This window comes from Cajanus cajan, chromosome 4 (assembly GCF_000230855.2).
Source record: "Cajanus cajan strain Asha chromosome 4, NIPB_CcT2T_4, whole genome shotgun sequence".
NCBI lineage: Eukaryota > Viridiplantae > Streptophyta > Magnoliopsida > Fabales > Fabaceae > Cajanus > Cajanus cajan.
The window spans coordinates 68,949,289-68,974,787 of NC_138520.1; the positions used below are offsets into that span (position 1 = coordinate 68,949,289).

At 30.1% G+C, this 25,499-nt stretch overlaps 3 protein-coding genes across 5 annotated transcripts; 1 reads left to right on the forward strand and 2 right to left on the reverse strand.

The window, feature by feature from the left end:
- Window positions 1-6,324: 6,324 nt before the first annotated feature.
- LOC109818423 (F-box/kelch-repeat protein At3g23880) lies at window positions 6,325-9,616 on the forward strand. The gene has a single exon (XM_083073319.1). The coding sequence runs from the start codon at window positions 8,387-8,389 to the stop codon at window positions 9,503-9,505; it is 1,119 nt and encodes a 372-aa protein (XP_082929445.1). The 5' UTR covers window positions 6,325-8,386; the 3' UTR covers window positions 9,506-9,616.
- Window positions 9,617-12,955: 3,339 nt separating this feature from the next.
- On the reverse strand, window positions 12,956-16,984 carry LOC109818424 (uncharacterized). Of its 3 annotated transcripts, none has more exons than XM_083072908.1 (8): window positions 15,439-16,984; window positions 14,930-15,080; window positions 14,722-14,847; window positions 14,544-14,624; window positions 14,074-14,263; window positions 13,712-13,787; window positions 13,514-13,612; window positions 12,956-13,405 (listed from the first exon to the last, which is right to left on the reverse strand). In XM_083072908.1, the coding sequence occupies exons 1-8, from the start codon at window positions 15,779-15,781 to the stop codon at window positions 13,161-13,163; spliced, it is 1,311 nt and encodes a 436-aa protein (XP_082929034.1). In that variant the 5' UTR covers window positions 15,782-16,984; the 3' UTR covers window positions 12,956-13,160. The 3 variants fall into 3 exon arrangements, with proteins under 3 accessions (XP_082929034.1, XP_082929033.1, XP_020239475.2); XM_083072907.1 differs by having other exon boundaries at window positions 13,514-13,787; window positions 15,439-15,729; window positions 15,873-16,982; XM_020383886.3 differs by having other exon boundaries at window positions 13,514-13,787; window positions 15,439-16,982.
- Window positions 16,985-19,150: 2,166 nt separating this feature from the next.
- Window positions 19,151-24,744, reverse strand: LOC109818417 (2,3-bisphosphoglycerate-independent phosphoglycerate mutase). The gene is made up of 10 exons (XM_020383879.3): window positions 24,588-24,744; window positions 24,212-24,385; window positions 23,977-24,104; window positions 22,948-23,098; window positions 22,673-22,876; window positions 21,536-21,960; window positions 20,993-21,185; window positions 20,812-20,907; window positions 20,154-20,306; window positions 19,151-19,506 (listed from the first exon to the last, which is right to left on the reverse strand). The coding sequence occupies exons 2-10, from the start codon at window positions 24,362-24,364 to the stop codon at window positions 19,342-19,344; spliced, it is 1,668 nt and encodes a 555-aa protein (XP_020239468.1). The 5' UTR covers window positions 24,365-24,385; window positions 24,588-24,744; the 3' UTR covers window positions 19,151-19,341.
- Window positions 24,745-25,499: the final 755 nt, after the last annotated feature.

Here is a 25,499-nt window from a genome sequence, read left to right on the forward strand (position 1 = left end):
GTAAAATTGGAAATACAAGTAAAATAAATTCTATGACTAAAATACCCCAAAGTACAAGGGTAAATTTGGAATCAAAGATAAGGGCAAAATAGGAATAAAAATAAATGCTATAAAAACTTAGGAGCTAAGGCCCAAAAGTAGGCCTCACTCCTCCTATGGTTTTTCAACACTAACCCATTCCTTTTGCTTCCTTCAATACATCACCTCTTGGACTTCTTGGCCTTAGTGTTATTCCATCATTCCCTCCCTCTTGAAAAGGATTTGACCTCAAATCAAGAGGTTCCTCATGGTGGGAATCATGACCAACAAAAACATAAAAATAAGCATTAGAGGTAATAGTATATGATAGAAATGGAAAGTGTATCCTAAGAGGAGTTCTACTAAAAATGCTAAGAAGATTGTCTAAATTAAAAGGACTAGACTCTCTAATGTTAAGGATAGGATCCTCCCCACGGTGAAGTCTAGGTGTATAACTAAAACCTAAAAAGGTAAAAAGACTAAAACTATAGCACACAAATGCATTAGTCCTAAAAACTAAAATATCTTGTTGGAGGTACCCAATGTGGTGACCTAGATATGTACTAGAAAGTAAAGAAAACTTAACTAAAAAATTACCTAAACAACTTTGTATTGCATTATTTGTTAGATACATATGAGAAAAAGGTGTCAAGAGGAGTTTAGAAAACTCATATAATCTAAGTTTGTCTTGTAGGGAAGTAACCAAGTTAAGTTGAAATAAGTTTGAACTTCCCTCAAGATCAAAAATAGAAAATAGGACACCATGAGATGTATCCAACAAATCATACAAATAAAAAGTTGGGTGCTTTATGAGGACAACTAAAGTAGAAAGAGGCTTAAAGAGAAAAGGCTTATCTTCCTTGGGCACCACCAAGGAAGTAGCACAAGAAGTGGGACTAAGTGAAGTCCACTTCTTCTTCACTAAATCTTGAAGTTGAGATTCTTTTTCTTTAAAAGGGATTTGTTTTTGAATCTCCACTTCATGACTAGTGGCAACGTGAGAGAAAGAGTTAAGGTCTTGATGAATGAAGAAAGTCTTTTTTAAATCATTTTCAATGGGAAAGTGACTCTCCTCAAGCATAAGCCCTTTGGAAGAAACATTATCCTGCTTACTCTTCTCTAAGAGTGTTGGTTGTTGTTTTTCATTTTCTAACCACTCTTGAACTTTTTCTATACTTTTCTTTCTTTTTTCTTTCTTTTCTATTTTCTTTTCTTTTTCTTTTCTTCTAAGTTCTACCTCTCTTGTTGTATTTTGTTCTTCATGCATACTCCTAGGGACTTTAACTTCGTTGCCTATTTTAGATCTAGTTGGAACAATCCTAGGTTTGGATCCACTAGTTTCTACCAACTTTGCAAGTAAATTTCTTATTTCCTCATTATTCTTTTCAAACTCTTTTTCTTTTCTTCTCATCTCTTCCTCTCTTTTTAAATTTTCCTCTTCTTTTTTTCTTAGGTACTTCTTTAGTTGCCTAAGTTCATCCCTAACACTAGACTTAGAACTACAAGAATTATGACCATGTACACTACAATGAGCACTCATCTTTGATCAAGAAAAGGTTTTCACAAATTTGTTTTAAAAAAAAAGGTTTGAAAAAGGTTTTCACAAAGAATGGGTGATAAAAAGGTTTTCACAAAAAGGTTTTCAAGGTGCAAGATAGGTAGGAAAAGGCCTAAGTGTACAAAGTGAACTTTCAAAGGGAGGTGGACTACTAGGAATCACTTAATAACCAAGCCTTATCAAGTAAAAATTACTAAGCCTTTTCCACTTTTCTCACAAAACAATTTGGCACAAAAATAAAGTGTGTGTGCACGTTCCCCCTAGTAGGCAAAAGAAAGCCTTCTAAACGGAAATTGAGACAAAGATAAAGTCCTAAGCAATTATACTACTAAAAGCTTTAAAACATGCAAAAGAAAAACACTTAAAGCATATACTAGTCAAAGTCCTAGGTGAAGGTTTTCAAATCACCTTCAACTACACAAACTAAAACCAAAATGAAGAGGTTTAAAAATGGCCAATTACAAACCAAGATAAAGAAATAAGGCCCAAATACAAGTGGCCAAAATTGAGCAAAATGAGCAAGTAAGAAAGAAAAGAAATTAAAGGTCTTCAACTCCTCCAATTTGGCTCCCCTTCACAAGGAACAAACAAAGTTAGTCCTCTCCTTCGGTGTTTGCACTCTTTGAGATATAATATCCTTCTCCAAAGCACTTGGGACCTCACGGATTTAGTCTCCACTCAATCCCCCAAAGAAGTTTTGCTAAGGGTTTCTTGGAGGTAGTACTTCACCTACACCCAAAGATAACAAACCAACCAAGAACAAGAAGGAGGCCAAAGGAATAAAACTGAAAATGCTCAATTAAAAGGCTAAACTCAAAGAGAGATTAATGAGACAAACATAAGAATTCCAAAGAAGACAAGAAAAAAATTAAGACACATTAAAAAGGCTAGCACACAAAGGAAAAGTCCTAGAATGGCACTAGAATGGAGTTAAAACTTTAATGGTTTTCACTTGTGAATTTTTAAGTCCGTTTTGGTAGAGGTCTAGCCACGGTTTTGTGTCTCAAAATGGTCCAATAAGGTCCAAAAATTCAGTCCAAGTCTAACTCCAATGTGCAAGGGTAATTAGGTCAATGTCCACAAGTCTAGCAACAAGTCCTTTTTGTTTTTCTTTCTTTTTCTTTTAGCCTTTTTGGTCACGTTTTTTTTTTAATATTTTTGTCCAGATTTTGTTTCTATTTTTCTTTTTAAATGTTGCTTGGTTTTTACACTTGTGGGTGATTAAAAATTCAACACATATAAGGAGTCAAAAATAGAGAGACAAGTGGCAACACATGAGTGGGTATAGAAGCATTTTGTGAGTGGAGTGTGTCTTGTACTATTTTCTTTTTGGTGCAGATTTTTTTTCAAAGTTTCCAGCACTCACACACAAAACTTATCACTCACACATGTGCATAAAAGGACAAAAGAATAATCATGTAATGATGTGCATGGAAAGGTGGCCAATCATGTATGTGTAGGAAGGAAATAACACATAGATTTCAACACAAATTTGGAGCATGCCAAGGACTAGTTAACATGCATGAATGACCTCTAAATGGTGCAGCAAAATTTAGGCCACCTCATGGAAAAACACATACATTTCATATTTTCATGGTTTCATACATCAAATGGGTGCATCATACATATTTTTTTTTTGTCTTTTTGAGAAAGGTGAGATAAACACAACTTTTGACAAAACTTTAAAGGTAAAAAGATCAAAAAGAGATGAAAGACATGTTCTTGATGTTCATAATATATTTTTCCAGCAACAAGAGTAAAAAATAAAAATGGCACACAAGAACCTAAAACTCAAGAAAAACCCTAAAGCACAAAAGGAGGCTCATGAATAAGCAATGAACCATGGAACAACATGAGATGAAATTTTTAATAAGGTTTTCATGGATGACAATGAACTCAAAGATGACACAAAACAAGACTAAAAAAAAGAAAAGACTCAAAGAAATGGAAAGGAAGCTAGTTACCCTTGAAGATAACCTAAGCTCTTGATACCAAATGATGGACTCCTTCCACCAAGGGGATGAACAAACGTCAATGGTGAAGAGGAGCTCCTTGCCAAGGCCAAGATGGTGACCTTAGAGGGTGGACATTCCTTCAAGGGTGAGGCTAAGTGATGGTGGGCGTGAAAGGTGGAGTCTTGGGCGAATAGGAGAAAGGTTGGGAAAATGGTGTTTTGGGTGTTCTAGTTGGCTTTCTTCACTAAGTGGAGGTGAAGGCCATTCAAGGTATCCCTAAACTCACTCTAAGGAGGAGATAAGAGAGGTAGGCCGAATTGACCTAGTGACTAAGGAGAGGATTTGAGGCAAAAATGATCACTCAAATTCATATATTCCAAAGTATTTACAAGGTGTGGGGTGTTGGGTATTTATAGGAGGGGAGGCATCTAGGGTTGCATTTGGAGTAGGCAAATGCATTCCAAATGAAATGCAAATGAACCCTAGATGCAACTTGGTGGCCAAGGATGGAATCTTTGGGTTTAGATTGGCTATATCTAGGTGCATGATAAGACCATGCAACCTTTGCCCTCCACTTGGGCCTAAGCCTTTCTAACACCAAAAATAGACCCAATAAGCACCAAAAATGCGTCACCCTCTAATTAACACCCTAGCACAAAATTAAAAACCCTAATCATCTAGAGCACCCCATAATACAAGGGTAAAATGGGAAATACAAAAGAAAATAAATTCTAAGTCCTAAACACCCCAAAATACAAGGGTAAAATTGGAAATACAAGTAAAATAAATTCTATGACTAAAATACCCCAAAGTACAAGGGCAAATTTGGAATCAAAGATAAGGGCAAAATAGGAATAAAAATAAATGCTATAAAAACTTAGGAGCTAAGGCCCAAAAGTAGGTCTCACTCCTCCTATGGTTTTTCAACACTAACCCATTCCTTTTGCTTCCTTCAATACATCACCTCTTGGACTTCTTGGCCTTAGTGTTATTCCATCAGGCGGTGACCTTGACATAGGGTTGATTGCAAGATTTGTGATGATTGTTGTGATTGCGAATTGTGACGTGATGATATGCGCGATTGATAAAGTTATGATACATTGAAATGTTTATGAATATTTTGTTAAGTATCAAGTTATAATGAGATGATATGTTTTGTGTTTGTATGTACTTTACATATAGATGTTTTTTTTTCTCACCGTACAATTTTGTGGATGTTTTAGGTGAGGAAGATCCGGCTGCGAGTGGCATCTAGAATGCCAACAGTTAAATTGGGGGTATGCTCTGATATTATGACATCGGGGCAGAGGACTTTTAGTACAAAATTTTTATATGGATTTGGAATTGTAAATATCATTTTATAAATAATTTGTAAACTTTTGTGTTTCATTTTCTAAATCTTTAATATTGTGGTTATTGAAGAACGATTTTTGAATTTTCTCATGTGAACCCTTTTTACCGAATTTTAAACATTTATTTGTAAAGTTACAGTATATGTGTTGGGGTAGTAAGGGTGTCACAGTATAAATTATTAAGATAAAGATAATATAATGACTATTTATTTTCTTTTCTATCTCTTCTAAATTTCTATGTTCATTTAAAATAAAAATATTTTATGAGAATGACGCCTATTTTTTTTATAAGAGTAAATTTATTTTTTATTAAATATGTTTAAGTAAAAATAAAATAAAACTTTGTGTGATAATTACTCTCATTCCTCTTAATTTGGATCATCACCTACCAATACACAATGTACATATACAAGATCAAAAGGGTTAAAAATTAAAATTAAAATTAAAAAAACCTATATTTGTAAACAAAATTATGACACCTTTAATGACTAAAGAAGTAATAAATCTTTCAGTTAAAAAATAAATTATAATAACAATAAAAATTAAGATAGTTTAATCATAAAGTGAAAGAAATTACACAATAAGATAAAATATAAATGAAATATTAATATATTTTAACATATATGATATAAAAAATAATCATTATAAGAAATATTACATATAGTTACATACAAAAAGTATCAGTGTAATATAGATTTACACTTTTAACAATAAATTAACATATATTATATTTATAATATTTGTAAAAATAGTTTTTAGTGGCAAATATCATGTATCTATAAGATGTGTATCATTACTTAACAATTTTTTTAATAAATTAATAATATAATTTATATATATCATAAAAATAATAATAATATATATAAATAGAAAAAAAAGTTAAATTTTTAGTGGGGGCAACTGCCCCACTCTCATACAAATAAATTCGTCCCTGAGCATAAGTGCTTTGAAACTCAATCAATTTTCATAATCAATATTAGATATTGGAAGTAAAAAAAAAATATTTGAACTAAATGATGGTTATGTTTCCATTGATATTTCACAAGAGTTTTTAATAATATACTTTGAAGATTTCACAACTAGTTTATAGTACATAACCAAACTTACTTCAACAACAAAAAATATATTTTGACATCCACCAAGACCATTAATCAAATTAATTATTATGTTTTATTTTTGAACTAGGTATTTAGTAAATATGTTAATTGAATGCAAACTTGATATTAACACTAAATATATTTTGAGCTTTTATATATCAGTTATATTAATTTAGATTATTTTAGATGATGAAAGGAAATATCAAAGTTCACATTCAATTAACAAGTCAAAAATATAGACAATCAAATTAACATTTGAAGCCCTTACAAGTAAATTCTTAATACTTTGAAAATATCTAATATTTTTAATTATAAAATAAAACTAGACGTGTGGCTCAATAATATTGTTAAAAAATTTATATCAATTTGAAGTATTATGGGAATAATACAAGATTGGTTGTCATAAAACTAGGAGATAATATTTAGTGAGATGGTCTCTGATTTAGTTATATAATGGATATGCATGAGAAAAAAAAAAGAGTACTTATGATAAAAGCTTTAGATATTAACAGAAAAAAAATTGTCAACTATCGTATTTTTAAAAGTATATAGTGAAAGTTTCTCTTTTGTGTTAGTGTAAAATAACTACGCATAGGAAATATAGGTCAATTATTATTTTTTGTTTATTTTTCTTTTGTTATTTTAATATTTTTTATTATTTTAATACGTAAACTTTAATTCACATGTGTTGCTTAGAAGTTAGATGTTAAGAGTTCATTTGACACTGTAATTGAAATTTACCTTCTATATGAAGTATTATATCTATCAAAAGTATAAATTAGAGATAAAATGATTATAAGAAGTATAATGGTGTAAAAAAAGTGAAAACTAAAAATAAATTATTCAATTGATATATCCTTTATATATAGTACAATATAGAAGATGAAAATATGCATATTTTATTTCTATATATTTGTTCAAAAAAGAAAAATAACAGAAATTATTAAAAAGATAACGATGGTGATTTTATTTTATGAAAAAAAGAATTATTTAATAATAGTTATTATAAAAGATAATATACATTTACTAAAAAAGTCTTTGGCTATAATGATAAATAGATGTAAAAATAAAAATATTTTAAACAAATATAGATAAATAAATTAAAGAATAAATAATTTTTTAAAAAAAGTGAAAATCAAAAAGTGGTACTATTATTTGTTTGTTTAAGCAAAACAATTTTTCATAATAAATGTTATGAATTTTACAATAAAAATTGTAATACTTATTAAAAATAAATCTCTAAAAAAATTATATTAAGAAAAATAACACATAAATTAATAATGATCTCACCCGAGGATATGCATGAGTTACTTAATAGTTGCTGAACAAAGTAGAATTAATTTAAACAACTTTTTTTAATCTTTAAAAAATGTATAAAAGCAAGGAGTAATTGTTTTACGCTAATCTATAATAAATAGGTTAAATTATACTTTTTTCCTAAAAAAAATTTTAAGATTCATTTTGAATCTTTATTTTTTTAAAATATTTATCTTGGTTCTTAATTTCTTAAATTTGAGTTGATTTGATTCTTTCAAAACAAGATTATTTTCAATTTTAAGACAAGATTTTGAATCCATATTTTATTTATTCAAGACTTCAAATTTGGATCATTAAATTTACTTATATGAGAAATTTTGAATATAACTGAAATTTAAACAAAAAAAAGTCACAAACATAATAAAAATTGCATAAAAATAAGTAAAAAAATGATAAATTAAAAAAGTTACATATATACTTTCAAATTATTTTATAATTACCTTGAGATTTATTTTTTATGTGATTTTCATTATGCTAATTTATAATCATCTTAGATTCGAGCGTCAATTGAATTTTTATGTTTTCATATAACTAAATTTAATGTTACAAATGTTAAATTAGTCAAAATTTAATTCAAAATTATATCATAAAATTAATAATAATAATTATTATTTTAAAAGGATTAAATTGATCTAAATCTAAAAAGTAAAAGATTAAAATAAATATTTTAATAAATAAAAGATAAAAAAAATAAAAATATATAATTTAATCTAATAAATATTTAGCTTATAAATTACAAAGGATAAAATACTATATCTACTATCTAATATCCTAGACGAGAGCTTGTTACTATGTATTATATAAACGCGTAAATCAATTTAAAATCATGATAACAAAAAACAAATAAGTGATATAGTAATAGTAATTTAGAACATTCGCCCTTTATCTACAATTTTGACATAAATCAATTAAAAATCGTGATAACAAACAACAAATCGAAGATAAAGTAATCTCTAATATTCGGTCTTTATCTGCTTTATTTTGGATAAATATCAGTAAAGATTTGTCAACTTTTGGCTATAAAATAGTGATTGGCACAAGTGGTTGTGTTGTTGCCTTTGAAATCCAAAATCTCACCACAAGATCAACATGGCACTGTCATTCTTGTGTGAAGAACTCATGGTTGAAATTCTGTCATGGCTTCCAGTGAGATCTCTTATGCAATGCAGATGCGTGAGCAAGTCGTTTAAATCCCTCATCTCAGATCCAAGTTTCGTGAAACTGCACCTTCAAAGATCACCCAACAACACCAACTTCCTAATACGTTACAGAACTCCGAAACATGACTTTGCCCTTCCTTGCTCTCTTCGTTCTTTATTAGAGGGTCCTCTTTCTGACATTGCCCTAAAGCAAGAAGAGAAGTACAAGGTTGCTGGCTCCTGCAATGGGTTGGTCCTTTTGTTCGCTTTGTCTAACACCTCTTCCACACGCACATACAAGTTTCTCTTATGGAACCCTGCCATTAGAAAAACATTTCAAGTCCCACATTATATAATTCCAATCAATCCAAACAGATATGACTTCATAAAATGGTTTGGGTTTGGCTATGACAATCTAAGTGATACGTACAAGGTTGTAATTGTCTTTGAGCATTCTATGCATGGTTCACAGAAACTCAGTGAGGTCAAAGTTTGCAACCTAGGTGACAATAATTGCTGGAGAAAGATTCAAAGTCTCCCTCCTTATGATGATTTAAATCGAAGTCAAAATTCTTGTGGAGTATACCTAAATGGTACTCTTAATTGGATAGTCACAACACATCATATATCCAGTGAACTGGTTATGATTTCACTTGATCTTGGGAATGAGACGTACACACAATTTTTGCTGCCTCGCATTTTTGAAGGACACGACTTTCGGCTTTTGCATTTGAAGGATTGTTTGAGTCTTTCTTTTGTCAATTCCAAGAGAAACAGATTTTGCATATGGCAAATGAAGGAGTTTGGGAATCAAAAATCTTGGACTCCATTACTGAACTTGTCTTTACGTCAAGATCTCCAAATTACTTCTAAGTATTTGTCTTTTGTGCAACCGTTGTGCATGTTTGAGAATGGTTGTCTACTCGTGATTAGCAGCACCACAACTCTTCAAGCAATTATTTATGATGGGAGAGATAATACAGTAAAACATAGTAAACTTACCAACAAGATATTTCAGGTCTACGCTATGAATTATGTTCAAAGCTTGGTTTTCCCAAGAACATATTAGGTGATAGATTCTCAATTTTCTTTTTCTTTCATTTTACCATCTCTTACTTGTTATTCTTCTTTGTTTATGATCGCATGTTTTTATAATTCAATTTTTAATTCTAGTCTCAGATATTTTCTTTTTTTCTTTCTATTCTACATTAAGGTTTTTATATTAAGTTAAAAGTTGAAACCTTGGAGGAGGATTCTTTCCTTTTAGGTTAATTATTTTTCTTTGCTTTATAAATTTTAATATTATGTTAGGTTATTTATCTATCACTAGACATAGGTCTGCGCGTTGTACGATTTATTGAAATTTTTTATTTTTTATATAATATTTTAATATATGCAAATTAAAATTTTGTAATATAACTACTATTATTTTAGAATATAAAGATATGAAATAAATATATGAAAATTGTTATATATTATTTTTTATTAATTATATTACAAATTTGTGTTCACATTTCTACATTAGAAAAATTATTAAAATAAGTATTGACATTATGTACAAAAATAAATATTACATAAAATTAGTTTTGTAAGAGGGAAATTGAGGTAAATGTAGATAAAGATAAGAATTTATTATTAAAGTCAAAAATTGATTATAAAATAACAAACCACCAATGAAACAAAAATAATATTAAAATGAATACATGTCACTGTTCATATGGATATTTGGTAATTTTCTTTTTGGTGTTAGGTTGTTAAATTGTTTTTTCTTTGGTTTGTTTTTCTTTAAACTTTGAATTAGAATTAGCTCTTCATTTGAGGAATTGTCAACAATTTGTATAGATATCTTTCTTTTTGAATGAGCCTTTTTTATTTGATGATGATCCATCTTTTGACTTCTTAAATAGTTGTTTGTTTGTACTTACAATGGGCTCTTCATCCAAGGAAGAAATTGGTTGTTGTGATTTACGCTTCTTGTTTGAATTTTTTTAAAAAAATAATTAGTGAATAATAATATTGAGATTCTTTAAGATAAGCTTTAAAGGATATAAGATTTTTTTTAAAATTTTAGTATTAAAAGAAAGGGACAGGACAGATTCATATATTCAACAAAATAAATATTAATTCGGAGACCAAATAATGGAGAATAATATTAGTACAAAATCCACCTCTATATTTTAATTTTTAAGACTATTAATTAATTAATTTAATTTAATTATTTCTAAATGGATGATATTATTAAATAATAAATTATTTAATATAAAATAATAAAATAATTTTTAAGCATAATCTACTTGAAACTTTAATTTTTGGTTTCAATTAAAAATTGTGCATGTTAAATTAATCAATAACATGTATATATTCGTATTTGCTAATTTAATGCATCATCTTTTTTTATACATGGTTCTTCATAACAAACTAAATAATTTAGAAATCAAATTACTTATTCGTTCTCATTATCTTGAATCCAATTTATTCTAAATTAACATGATATATATATATATATATATATATATATATATATATATATATATATATATATATTGAAATTTATGAAAATAAGAATAGTTTAATTATCAATTTATTATTGTTCAATTTTATTAAAATATAATTACATTCCAATAGTTCAATTGATGAAAATAACATTTTATATAAATATCAATAATGTGAGAATAAATATTATAATTAATTGAAATTCAAATTGTGATAGATGTACAATATTATTTTCTCTATTTGGGTAGAGACAATGTTTAACATTGCAAAATATGCAAGCAAATTGAATATTATTATGCAGATTAACTAAAATGGAATGTTGATTGTTAAAATGTCAGTTATAGAAAATAATAAATAATATTTAATTATTATTTATTATTTATTAAAATTAATGACATAATAAGTAAAAAGAGAGGGATTTATAGTGATTATGTAGAGGTAATTCAGAATGACACAAACAATTTTGTTGACATGATAACATATTATAGATATTTTAAGCATACGTGTTAACATTATACAAAGTAGCTTGACTTTCATATTATAAATAGAGAAGAGACAATGTTTAACTTTGCAAAATATGAAAATAAATTGAATATTATTATGCAGATTAACTGAAATGGAATGTTGATGGTTAAAATGTCAGTTATAGAAAATAATAAATAATATTCATTTATTATTTATTAAAATTAATGACATTGTAGTTAAAAAAAAGGATTTATAATTATTATATACAGATAATTCAAAATGACAAATAAATAATTTTATTAACATGACAGTATATTAAAATTATTTTAAATTAACGTGTTAATACAAAATAACTTATTTTTCATATAGCTTATTTTTCATATTATAAATAGATAGATACGACAATTAGGGGTGGGTATACGGACCGGTCCGGCCCGTTTAAGGCCCGGTCCGTAAAACCCGCGTTTTATACGGGCCGGATAAGTCCGGTCCGTAAAATAAATAGACTTATTTTTTAAGTCCGTATCCGGCCCGCCAAAATCCGCGGATAACGGACCGGTCCGCGGGCCTAAATAATGGTTCAAAAAAATAAATTTTTAAAAAATAAAAATACATAAAATTAGAAGAAAAAAAATATTTTTTATTTATAAGCTAAATTTTATCATACTAAAATTTATCAATAGTTAAAATGGTTTAAAATACTAAATATTAAAATACTAAAATAAAAATAATTACAAATACTTAAATAATAGTACCAAACTTTCAATAATAAAAGCATCAAAATGTCATAAAAGTAATTCAAATGACAAATACCTACCAACTAAACATAATTTTAATGTCATAATAATTTAAAAAATTAAATACACAACTTAATATTAAAATCATAATATTTAAAAATATTAATTAGTGAAGTCCGCGGACTAGCCCGCGAGCCCGCGGATTAAATCCGCTAAGTCCGCGGACTTCACGGGCTGGGCTAAAAAATTAGACATAGTCATACGGATTTGAAAAAAACGGGTCCGTTATCCGCGAAATCCGCGGACTTACGGACCGGTCCGCGGACCCGAGTCCGTCTACCCACCCCTAACGACAATGTATATATCAATGGAATTTGGGTCTAATGAAATGGATTAATTTGTTACACGGCAGCAAATTATTGTTCAAATTTATGCTGTGAAAGGCACTGACATTTATGTTTTGATTATATTAGGAATGAATAAGAGAAAACAAAAAACTTAATTACATTTTCTTTTTGTCCTTTACACAATCTTACAAATTGTCTCTAAGTTTATTTTTGTAAATTCTATGCCTAATTTATAAAATATTGTGATCTGTCTTAATTGTGATCTAAAGAAAAAAAAAACGTCTAAAAAATGTTTTAATCATGGTAGTTTAAATATGCTGGGACAAACTTTGCGGCATTTTGTAAATTGAAGGGTAAAATTTACAAAACAAATTATTTGGGTCAAAATCCGCGAGATTGTGACATAAGAGACAAAAGAAATACAATTAAGCTTAAGAAATAAGAATAAAGGGGGAAAAAGAAGAAATAGAAAATACATAGAATAAAAAAAATGTATGGATTTATTTTGAGAATTTTGTTTGGATGGATTCAAAAAACAGAGATGAGTGTAAAAATTTTGTTTCTTGTTTGGATGAATGAAATAGAAACTACGAAATCCTCAACTGCAGTGTGGTAGATAATCGTTTCACATCAACTATGTCACAATGCTAGGATTTCATCGAACCATCAAAAGGGGTTGCAATCATGAGTTTGACCATACATGAACAAGACCATATCTATTACCCGTATATATCTCATTTCTATCTTCATCATAAGTGAGGGCAGTGATGTCCTCCAAAGCCTCTGTAACTGAACTAACTATGAATGAATGACTATGCTCGCAGAAACTACTGCTGCTGCACTCTTTAGCCTTGATGCTGCTACTTCTTGCATCAATTTTAGCCACACATGTCCCATCCAAGATATTGCTGACATTAATGGATCCAGCTGCCCCATGAAGCAAATTATAAAGATATAAAATCACTTTAACAAATTAAAAGGTGTTATGATTACTCATTCGGAAATCAATGAAAATCTAAGCACAAAGATGATTACCATCTTTGCCTTCCATCCGTTGGTCATCAGGATATGCCTTGCAGTAAGAGATAATGAGATCCTGGTCAATTATTATGTGTGTGTCATTTGTTTTGTAGCCTGCATGCCACAACTGGTGATCGTCAAATGCAGTCACAAGCTCCCCGCGAAAGTTCCAAACAGAAATTGTATGATTTCTGATAGCAAGGAACAACTGACTCTGGTACAGAAAAATAAATGATGATGGACTCCTGAACGCTGCTGTGTTTACCTCCATCAGCTCGGCCTTTGGAACCTAAGAACAAAAGGAAAATGAAAATGATTATAAAGAACACAATAGAAATCATGCTAACACACACATGTAGGGAAAGGATCCAGACACTTTTTCTTCAATAATTTATTCTAAAATACAAATTTCATAAATTTAATTGTTGAGCATTGTTGTCAAACTCTCCGGTTAACTTGTAATTTAATTAGAATTTACGATGCTGGATAGAAAAAGCCAGTTAGCTTACTCCAAAAGTAATAGATTTTCATTCATAAACACACACATAAAAGGAAAAAAGCAGAATGAAGGTTACATCTAGAATCTGAAGGTTCTTATTTTCTTGCTTGACTAGAAGCTTTTCATTACATGACTCGATGAGGACCACCTTATTACTTTGAAGAATATGGTTGAACACCTTGAGAACTGTGCCATCTTCAATGGACACAATCAAGAGGGGAATATGATCACAGACTCTATAGGAAATTAGTAACATAACTCCAGGACTGTAACAAAATATCAAGTAACAAAATAAAAAGAAGATTAGGCAGAGATCCTACAAAAAGAAAGATCCATAAATCCATAAATCTTGTTGCAAAATTATAACCAACCCAACCATCAGTCAAAAAATAAGGACCCAAATATTTTTAACTAGTTAATAGTATAACTGTAACTATGTAGCAAAGAGTCATCACAGTACCCCCAAGATGATCATGCTCATGACTTGACAGAATTTATGGACTGGCACTATGAAGCAGAAAGTCAACCCAAGAAAAGAGAAAGTACCAGATCTTGATTTCTTTAACATGCCTATCTGAAATCGAGTATAGCATGGTGTAGTCTTTGAGATCAAAGACCTTGTAAACACTGACACCATTTGTAGAAAGTGTGTAAGATAGAATAACCAACGAGCAGAGAAAACACATACATAACAGTAGAAGTGGAAAGAGAATGAGGAAGGTACCTATCATGTGCAGAGTGAGTTAAGATCTTTCCATTGGCAGCATTAAACTCTATATATCCTGGCCATTTCAAAGATTCAGACTGTAGAAGAGGAAACCCGGCATCCGCCTTGCCCATCCGTAGGTATCTAGGAGCATAAATGAAAGATCGTGTACCCAAAAATAAGTTTTACACATCAAAGAGGAGAAACAGCCACAAAATGTACTCACTCAATCTTTGTGGATCTGCATTTCAAAGTGCCAAAGTTCTCAGAACCATAACCGGAGACAGAAATAAGCGAGTCGTTGTTCTTATTGTAGAAGAGGCTGTGAATGGCTTCATCGGGGCTGAGGTTCAAAATGCAAATCCTCTCATTGGTTTCTGCAAGGAATTCACACACAAAAAGTCCAACTTCATGGCTTGTATAAAATTCAACAATCACAAATTAGAATCAGTAACAACAATTGATACTAATAACATAGAGAGTATTAAAAAAGAAAGTGTCCTAACATTTTTCTAATTTATTAAAAGGCAATCCACACATTAAAAACAAAAGTAAAAAGTTACGATTTTTGTACTAATGTGTCAATGGTATTGGTAAACAAATGGGAAATGGGCAATTCATGCATGAAAGAATCAAAGTTGAAGTATTTATACAAACATCACAACGGGGTAATGAGCAATGGCAATTCACACACCTAAAAAAGATAAAGAAAATGGTTCTTGAGGGAAACCTCACCTCTACTAAAAGCTGAACACAAACCAGAATGGAAACGAACAAAGACCACATTCTTGGCAGCTATAATTTCGGAAACTCTAGTTCTTTTCATCAGGAAGGGCAAAAGGGTAGATTGAGTCTTGAAGGGATCATCAAGAGTCTCATATTCCTGCGTCAAGCGCATGCTGCGGAATCTATGAAAAGCAGTGGCAGCAGCAAAAGCACGATGCGGCATTGAAGAAATCTCGCGAATTTGAAGCTTCTTGATGACATTATTGTTTCTTCTTCTGAGCCTTTCTTCCATTCTCATCACTTCAACAACAGAATCTTGGTTATATGATAATAATATTTGTTGCCAAAACATTATCACACCACTGCTTTATATACTTTTCGGTTCTAATCATTGGTGATTAAATGGGCTTAAATAGCTCAACAATCAGGCCCGTTTAACTTACCATTTTAGGCGGGTCCAGTTTGAATATTCAATTCACCAGTGTATTTTGGGTCGCCTCATTTTAATTATTTAAAATATTTCTCCAACGAGATAATTTATCTGAAAATAAATTATAGGGTAAAAATACACTTCACTTTTTTATGTATTTTATAAATTTTAAAAATATGAGTGAATGATTTTGAATAGTTATTTACAAGTGTGAAAAGTTTGAAAAATGAATTTGTGTAGAAGTAATAAAAAATAAAATAAAAAGATGAGGGAAAAAATGTTTTAAAAGTTAATAGATAAAACAATCAACAAAATATGTTTACAAAAATAATATTTTGTTAATAAATAAGTCTAATTCTAAATTTGAAAGAATCTCTATTGGAACTAATGTTTTAAAATCAAATAGATCAAGATATTGGATCAGTGTATTAAAGATTGAACTAATAGATCATTAATTAGATTACATGGTTTAATTTTTATTAATTTTTTTAATAAAAATATCCATGTTATGTATATTTCACACTTATAAGTTTAATCAAATTCATACTATATTTCAAATAAACATAAAAAAAATTGTAATCTATAAATTATAAATTAATTGAATCAAATAAATTAACATAATTTTAAATTATTATTTAAGTCGAATGTGAAATAATAAAATATGTTAAATAAGATATAATTATATATATATATATATATATATATATATATATATATATATTATTTGTCTAAAATATAGAAAGAAACAAATGGTATAGCGGTGGTATATGAGATCCCCAATATATGGAACCAGCTTGATTGGTGCCTATGCCGTTTTTAGGCATATTTTACAAATTTTAACTTGAATTTGAAACACAATTTAAACCACACTGCACAAAGAAAGTAAAAGAATTTGTAAAAAAAAAAAGGAAAGAAAGGTTGAACCGGTTTGAATAATCGTTGGTTCAACACCCAGCTTGAAGCAGTTATATATTCGGGGCTGAGTCTCAGTCGGAACAGTCAGTTCGAGCTGAGTGATTGGAACCCAAAATCCATGAGAAGAAGAGTCTTAATTAACAAGAGTGTGTGCCACCATACTCACTTCTTTTGGGATCACCTACAATTTCACCCACCAATCAAAATAGAATACATTAATAATTATTTTAAATTAGTGTTTTAGTTATGTTGTTCAACCAGAATATTTTTGTTCTTTTTTTTTACTAAAGTATTTTCAATATTCTTTTTAATAATATTTTATAAAATGTTTTTAAAATCAGATCCATCATTGAGTTGATTTAGACTCTGATTCAAAGTGTAATAGTTTAACCGTGACAAAATTAATATTAATAAAATTATTATTATTATAATTATCAATATAAAAATAATATTAAATAATTATAATTTTATAACACTAAATATTAAAATAAAATGTTATTTAAATATTTTTAACATTTAATATACACATTAAATTCTAAATTATATATAATATAATATTTAAGTTTAAGTTTTAATAAAATATAACAATGTCCACTAATAACAAGTTTAAATTTAAAATAAAAAATATCAAATTAATATAATATAAATTATAAAAAATAAAAATATTAAAAAATATAAATTAACATAAATTATTAAATTATATTTATTATATAAGTATTAAAAAAAATTGGTAGCAGCCATGGTTTTAGATTACCCAATGTGCGACATGAATTTTATAGTATCCATATTTTAGAATTTTTCTTCCGGTTGTTTTAACAGTCAAGAGATCAACACTAACTGGAATCAATCCCTTTTTTTTTTTATCTCAAGCACCACACAAGTGCTAAGCTGATATGTATGATAAGAATCTGGTGGCAGTTTTCTATCTTTATGAATATTAAAGAGCATAACTATCTAGTTGGACGGATTACTCCACAACCTGGGTTTGTATAAATAAAATGAGAGGTATTAAATTCTTTTCGCCGCCACCATGAGTTGTTTGGCGAAAAAAATAAATTTCTCGTGTTCATAAAGATTGTCTTAAAAAGTCAAATTAGAGCCTTTAAAATCTTGAATAAACTAGCTTTATGACACTAGATTTTGATTTTACTCAAAGTTGTGGTCGGTAGATTTTGATTTTAGTCAAAAGTTGTGGTCGGTATACGTTGTTTGATTATTCTACTGTTTCTGGAAAATCCTAATATGTTTCAGGTTTAAAGGCCAAACAGGGCTATTTTACCTAATGTGTTATACTTGGTGCTAGCTTAGAATCCTTTTATATCTATTTCTTTGTTGAATTCTTTGTTTGGATTTTTTGGACAATGCAATTGAACCAGTTTTTCATTAACTATATTTACTGATTTTGGTAGAAGTAGAGAACCCTGATTGCTGTGGTAACTAATAATCTATGCTAACACTTTGGTTTATTTGGTTAGAGTTTAATTGTCTCATCTTTATGTAGATCTACTTCGTGTAAAGTGTGGTCTTTTTAAAGGGAATTTATTTTTCTTCTCTCGGTTTTTTTTTTCAAAAACTTTTATGTATGATCTCTTTCTAATCTTTTTCTTCTTTGTTGAATCTCTTGTTACTTATATCTTCCTATATACTTATTATTTGATATTAAGTTACAGTCATGGCTCATTCAATAGAAAACCAGTGGTCACATTCCCCTCAAGATTATTAATAGGCTTTTAACATTAAGCTACATGCCTACATCCAAAAAAATAAATTAAGAGTTTTCTTTTTCAAGGAAATGAATTTTGTACTTATGAATTATTAGTATAAAGGATTTGACACTATCAAAATTACAAATCATTCCGATTATATGTAATTGACTGACATTGTAAACTCTACACTAATTAAAAATCCAAGGAAAATTCACATGTAATATTCGGATTCTTAATTTCTATGGTCTTTAGTCAAGTTCCACGTTGAGTATTTCAGAAAAAAAAATACAGAACCCCTTTTAAAATTAAAACACGACTTTAGATTCGATTCAAAGGAGATAATATTCATATCTTCAAAGCATAGGATTTTACACATAGACCTAAAAGCATTATTCATTTCGAGAAGAAAAAATATGCTTTTCAGTCGGCTTAATTTCTGACGGTTGCAATCACTTCTATGGTCAAAACGTTCTATTTCAAATCCTAGTGTCACATGATTTTGATTACAAAGCATGATGATGATAGAGACATGAGTTCCCTCGTCAACATGATAACGCACGAATCAGCCAATAAAGACATTTCACAAGCATGATTTAGCCTTAGAGATGACCTTGCAAGTGACCTTGCAAGTTAAGTTGTCAATCAAAAAACCTGATTCAAAGCACAAGAGTGAAAGTATCAAAATATCACTTAAAAGTACTTATACCGTTCTGTCTCAACTTCAGACTGATTGGAAACTCACAAGAACAAAACCACCACACATGTGGAGGGATGAAAACTTTCAATTATTTGAGGGCTGTAATCTACAGCTTTCCCTGTAGTTTCGAAAATTATAATAATTCATCTACTTGTTCCTAGTTATCAATTATCAACTACTTCTATGAGAGTTGTCTCGTAGTCGCTGGGAGCCTCAAATCCATGAAGATTAATCACAGTTGCAGCAACGTTCGCCAGCCCGCCGGTTGGAACATCGTTACGGAATCTGGCACCAGGGATCAATCCAGGGCCTCCAATAGCAATTGGCACCTTAACCAGCAAGGAAAAGTATGAGATTCAGAACCAAAACTAAGGTTGATGTCAAATAATGATTATGCCCACATCTTAATGCTTTATCTGAAGGACAAAACCTAAATATTGTTCCTTATATACTTCAAAATTAGAGTTTCACTTTCGTAGCCTATGTTGACATGAAAACCTTTATTATCGATGGATCACTAAAGTGAAGCTCTAATTTTAATTAGAAAACAGTACCAAAAGTTAAAGATATGCATTTAAATTTCCTTTCGGAATGTTTTAATAAACATCTCCAAAAGTACTATAAATGAAAGAAAAAAAATGAGTTTTTTTTCCATATGCTAAAATTAAAAATATTAAAACTAAGTCTTTTTTATGGAAAAGCTAATATGAGGGAGCTTCTACAAAAACTTATTCATTTTTCTTTCTTATTTTCTTCTGTTACAAGTTCTTTTGAAGATTATCCAAACAGACTTTATCTGAATTGATTGGAAAAGGGCCATTTTAATTAGCCTATGAAAACAAAAGCCAATGCTTCTAGACATGTATCCAAATAAACATGTTATGGATTTTTGGAGATCCCTCAAGTCATCCATAACTCATTGAAATTTGAGAGTGTAAACTTCTAATCAATAACTGACATAACTTGTAAAACTTACAGGCTCAAGAGTATGGGAAGTAAGAATCTGGATTTTTCCATCCTTGAGAAGAGGTTTTCCAGATTTATCCCTCTTGACCATATCCTCTGCGTTTCCGTGGTCAGCTGTGACAACATAAATTCCTCCAACTTTCTCTATGGCATCAATAATCATCTGCAATTACGTATGTAAATATACGTTAATCAATACAATGAGTAGCTATTTAGCTTTCATCTCTCTTGTTCGTTTCTTTATAGGGTAATTGCTTAATTGGCAATAACATGCCACAAGATTAAGGATATGACCAGCTACCAGAAGACATTTATTCTTTCCCCTCCTTAAGAAAGTGATAGACACAATACTACGGCACCAAGTCACATGACTTGATGTCTTAAACTTAACTGTTCATATAAATCAAACAAAATTCACTCCTCTCATTCTTGTATAAGATTAACTTTCTCACCAAATTACTGTAACAAAACACATAACACAAGTTTGCAAACTAAAAATTGTTTTACTTGTTTACACTGATTAATCACCTGAGTACTAATTTTAGTCATGAAATAAAAATCTAAAATTGAAATATGGAATTCCCAAAAATTTCAGTGGAGTTTAAAAAGAATATAACAAGTTTTATTTACAGAAATGCTGCAACAAATTTGAAAATTAAGCTTCATACCTTCACAGCTTCGTCAGCTGCCTTGCAAGCCACAACTGTTGCTTCAATGTCACCTGTATGCCCCACCATGTCACCATTTGGCAGGTTGACACGTACCTATACAACACATAAATAAGAGTAACTAAAAGTATAATTAATTAGACCATGATTCCCAAAATCAACTGGTAAACCATTTAGTTACCTGATCAAATTTCCCGCTAAGAATAGCATCCCTAGCCTTTTCACCAATCTGTAATGCTTTCATTTTTGGTTGTTCATTGAATGTAATCCCTGAGTCGCTAGGAATTTCCACATATTGCTCCAATTCTTTATTAAAATACCCAGATCGGTTGCCATTCCAGAAGAATGTGACATGACCAAATTTGACAGTCTCACTGTTGACAAAGAAATTCATACAAGTGACTACAATAGCTATCATTTAAAAGATAAGAACTAGATAATGAAAAGTGCTTAAGGTAAACATTAAGGCAGTCTCACAAATGACATGAATTTATACTTCTTATTTCTCACCACACAAAGTTGTTATCTTTAATTATTAACCCCAGTTGGAAGGACTCAAACAAGAAACATTTGTTCATCAGGTTGGGCCAACAAAATAAACATGTGGACTCTCATGTATTAAACAGATTCCAACATTCACCATCAAGAATAGATAAGCAGGTTATGGATTCCATAAATTACAATATCGTGAAAATCCTACTAAAGATTAAAAGAGATGATTCACCTGCAAGCAAAGGTTCGAATACCATTATGCACTAAATATTCACCAGAAGTCCTATCAATCTCTGGTGGAGAAACAAGGTAATGACTTGGAAGCTTCAATTCACCATCATATTCAAGCATTCCAGCATAGCGGATTTTTGGGAAACGAACTCTATCAAATTTGTCAAAATTTTCATATTCAAGAGACTTAGCAATCATAACCATACGATCAGCTCGGAAGTTGAATGTAACAACCGCATCACCATCAACTATTGGACCAACAGGTTTTCCATTCTCATCAACAATAACAAAAGGAGGCAGATACTGGTCATTGGCTTTTGGTTCTGCCCTCAGCTTCTTGACAGCTTCAACAGCATTTGTAAACTTGTGAGGGGCTTCACCAAGAACTTGAGCATCCCACCCTCGTTTCACAACATTCCAGTCATTCTGCAGTTTGTTTTGAAAATAATGAATCAGATATGAAAATATGAAAATACAAAGTTAACCATAAAAAGGTAGTTTTATAACTAACATGTTTTCACACCCAAAATAAATAAATTAATAAAAGATTTGACAGCAGTTTGTTTTGTTTTCCTTTGACAACTTCAGAGGTAATATGGCATTATGACGACGAAATTGGTTGGTGTATAATAGATGCATAATAGACAGAATAAAATTGGTTGGTGGATAATAGATGCATAGCTGCAAAAAATTCAGAGGCAGAGACTAGATAAAAAGTTAAATGATGCATTAAGTGCCAGGCATAAGACGATAGAACACAAAGCTAAATTTGCAGTGAAACAGTGGAATGGTCACAGCCTATTGAATGAATACTATAATTCACCAAAACATTTTCAAATTTAAGGATAACTTCAATGCAGAACATAACTCACATATGTAATCAGGCACTATAAAGTGAACTTCAAAATCTGTAAATATTATAATTGCTGTTAGCACACATATCCGATTTTTTAATGAATTAAAATTGTCTTGTATACAAATAAAAAGTGGCAAAAGAGTTAATTGTGAAAATACAAGAGATTTTTTTAAAAAAAAATTAAAGCAGGGGGGAAGCATTACTACTAAAATCCAAATAGGAGTGCAGTAATGAAAGATGCCTGAGTTATGCAAATTGAAGGGCATTTCCAGGTCACTATACCTCATAACGATCCATTGTGACATTCATTCGACCCCCACCTGATGCTATCTTCGCATCGATACCTTTCTCACGCAATTGTGCAAGATCATTTTCAAGGGTTTCCACAAACCCGACACTTGAACCATCCAAAACATCACGGCCATCTGTTAGAATATGGACACGGACTCTTTTAACACCACGCTCACCAACTCCTTTAAGTAACAACTGCACAAAAATAGTTAGTTAGAAAGAATAAATTTTATAGACATGAAGAAACACAAGTTCCAAATAATCACCTGCAACTGATCAAGTCTGGAGTGAACTCCACCATCACTCAGTAACCCAATGAGATGCAATGTACCCGTTTCAAAACTTTCCTTTATGTATTTGAAACCTTCTCCTTCAAATATTTTTCCAGAGGCTAGAGCAAGGTCGACAAGCTTAGCACTACAATGAACAATCATAAACAAAGATATCACAATCCAATCACCACACAAACTAGAATAATTTTTAAACAAGAAAAAGGGACCAAATAGCTTATATGGGAAGACCATGACTGAACATTTCATTGATTTCAAGGTAAAAGTGCTATTGTAAACCCTAATTCCACAGAAGAAATCAATTGAAATACAATACGAAATATTGTGCACCCAAACATCATACAAATTTGGGAAAAGTGACATAAAACAAGAGAATACACAAAACCACAACAGTGTTGTTGATAATTCTGTTGCATCTAAAAAAAATCTACACGAGTATCTGGGGCACATTTATCATTATTGATCACATTTAGCATAACTTAAGAAACAATGCAGAACGGGCCATTTTATGGCTCAATCCATGACATAAAAAAGAAAGGCACAACAAATATAAATATTTACAAGAAACAAGATTAGTCCATATTCATAGCTACCATAAATCTCAAACACCAGCAACATAATCCAATAAACATTGAAAACCAAGCTCTCGCGAAAACACCAGTAAATCTAAAAAAAATGATTTCCATAATTCCAGATATCAACTGCTTTATAAAATACAAAATGACAAACAGTGATAGTAACATATGTAGATGGACCAACAAGCTGTTAGTTCGAGTAGTACAGGAATCTGTCCCCTCAAGTAAGATCTCATATTTGAGTCTTGTGAATGAAAACGTGTTTCATAGGAGACTTCACTAAAGGTGACCAAGCAAGATCTCGAGATTTGAGTATTGTGAATGAAAAACAGTACCCCACTTAAAGTGATGACTCAGGTTTCTGATAGAAATTAGCATCAATAGCCAGATGGGGCTAGTTACATGAATAGAGAGGCTAATTTTAGCTTACCCCTGAGCAAATATGCGACCAGCCCCAAGGGCATTATGACCAACTTCACTATTGCCCATATCATCATCTGATGGAAGGCCTACAGCAGTACCATGAGCCTTAACCAGTCTCCACCGTTCAGGGGCACCCTGTATAACACAACAACAACCCTCATTAATTCCATCTAACCAAAACAACAATAGATCTTTGAAATCTGCAAACAAAAATTGGATCCAACAAGCACAACAAAACGAACCTTTTTAAGGGAATCCATGCAGGGTGTTTCAGCGTTGTGGATGCAATTGTACTCATCGGGCTTGGCCTCACCCCAACCATCCAACACAATCAAAGCCACCTGCTTCCCCTTTGGAAGCTTTGGATGATCCGCCAATTTCCATGTGCTACCCATCTGCGCTTTTCTCTCTTTTTCCTATCAGATTCAGATTCAAACACAAACCCAAATACACATCATTCAGATACACTAATAATCATAATCATTTACTACCCATCTGCGTTTTTTTTTTCTTCTTCTTTTCTACCAGATTCAGATTCAATCGTAAAACCATATATGCGTAATCCAGATGACTAATAATCATTTATGATATACACGTTACACGCGATATGGTGCATACCTCTTTGTTTCTGGGTGTCAGCCGCAACTAACAACACAAATGTCACAGAGGTAACCTAACAAAACCAAACCCTGTGGCTCGCTTGTTGTGTTGTGTTGTGTGGTTTGGTAACAAATAAACACTTATAAATACAATTTTATTGGACAACTGTTAGTAGTCTAGTAGAGTCGCAGTTTTCCTTTTCCGTTTGCGTTTTCACTTTTTTAAGAAAAAGTAGATAGTCACGTGAATTCTAGAGAAGTTTACGAGTAGCCACGAGTAGAGGAGAAAAATAAGGAAATATATTTTTTTTTATCAGCATAAGGAAATAATACTATAATTTAATTTAAATTAATGTTCTCTTATATTACTGCAATAATCAATCACCAAACAGCAATTTAACAATTATATATGTGTAGATAACTTAATATTAAGATAAAAAACACACACACACATACATTAGTTTAAATATGTTTTTACTTTCTTTTATACGAGGTAAATTAATTTTTTGTCATTTAAATAAATTTATTTTTAATTTTTAATTAGAAATTTCTTGTTTTAATATCTCTTTGTAAATTAATTCTTAATTATTAAATGTGAATTATTATCTTGCAAAAATATTTTTAGAAGTTATTTTTTGGCAGGATCATTTTGATTTTTTTTTTAACTTTTATCTAATTCAATTTTTTACTTATTATGTTTATTTATAAATTATATTTAATATTTTAAAATAATTTATCAATAACTATTTTTTTGGAAAATATATATAAAAAAATTGTTAATATACATATATATTATCTTAAATTTAAAATACAATTAATATATTTAAAAATATTTATTTATACTAATTTTAAATATAATTTATATATTCAAATATAATATTTATTTATATATAATTTATTATAAATTTTAGTTATATATAATAAATATTTG

Excerpts from the sequence above, each read along its gene's own strand:
- LOC109818423 (XM_083073319.1), top strand. The coding sequence starts at position 8,387 with ATGGCACTGTCATTCTTGTGTGAAGAACTCATGGTTGAAATTCTGTCA.
- LOC109818424 (XM_020383886.3), bottom strand. The coding sequence starts at position 15,781 with ATGTTTTGGCAACAAATATTATTATCATATAACCAAGATTCTGTTGTT. Across the intron at positions 14,848-14,929 it reads TGCAGATCCACAAAGATTGA|ATACCTACGGATGGGCAAGG; the intron begins GTGAGTACATTT and ends TTATGCTCCTAG. Across the intron at positions 14,264-14,543 it reads GTTAAAGAAATCAAGATCTG|TCCTGGAGTTATGTTACTAA; the intron begins GTACTTTCTCTT and ends ATTTTGTTACAG.
- LOC109818417 (XM_020383879.3), bottom strand. The coding sequence starts at position 24,364 with ATGGGTAGCACATGGAAATTGGCGGATCATCCAAAGCTTCCAAAGGGG. Across the intron at positions 24,105-24,211 it reads GCATGGATTCCCTTAAAAAG|GGTGCCCCTGAACGGTGGAG; the intron begins GTTCGTTTTGTT and ends TGTGTTATACAG. Across the intron at positions 21,961-22,672 it reads TCACAATGGATCGTTATGAG|AATGACTGGAATGTTGTGAA; the intron begins GTATAGTGACCT and ends AACAAACTGCAG.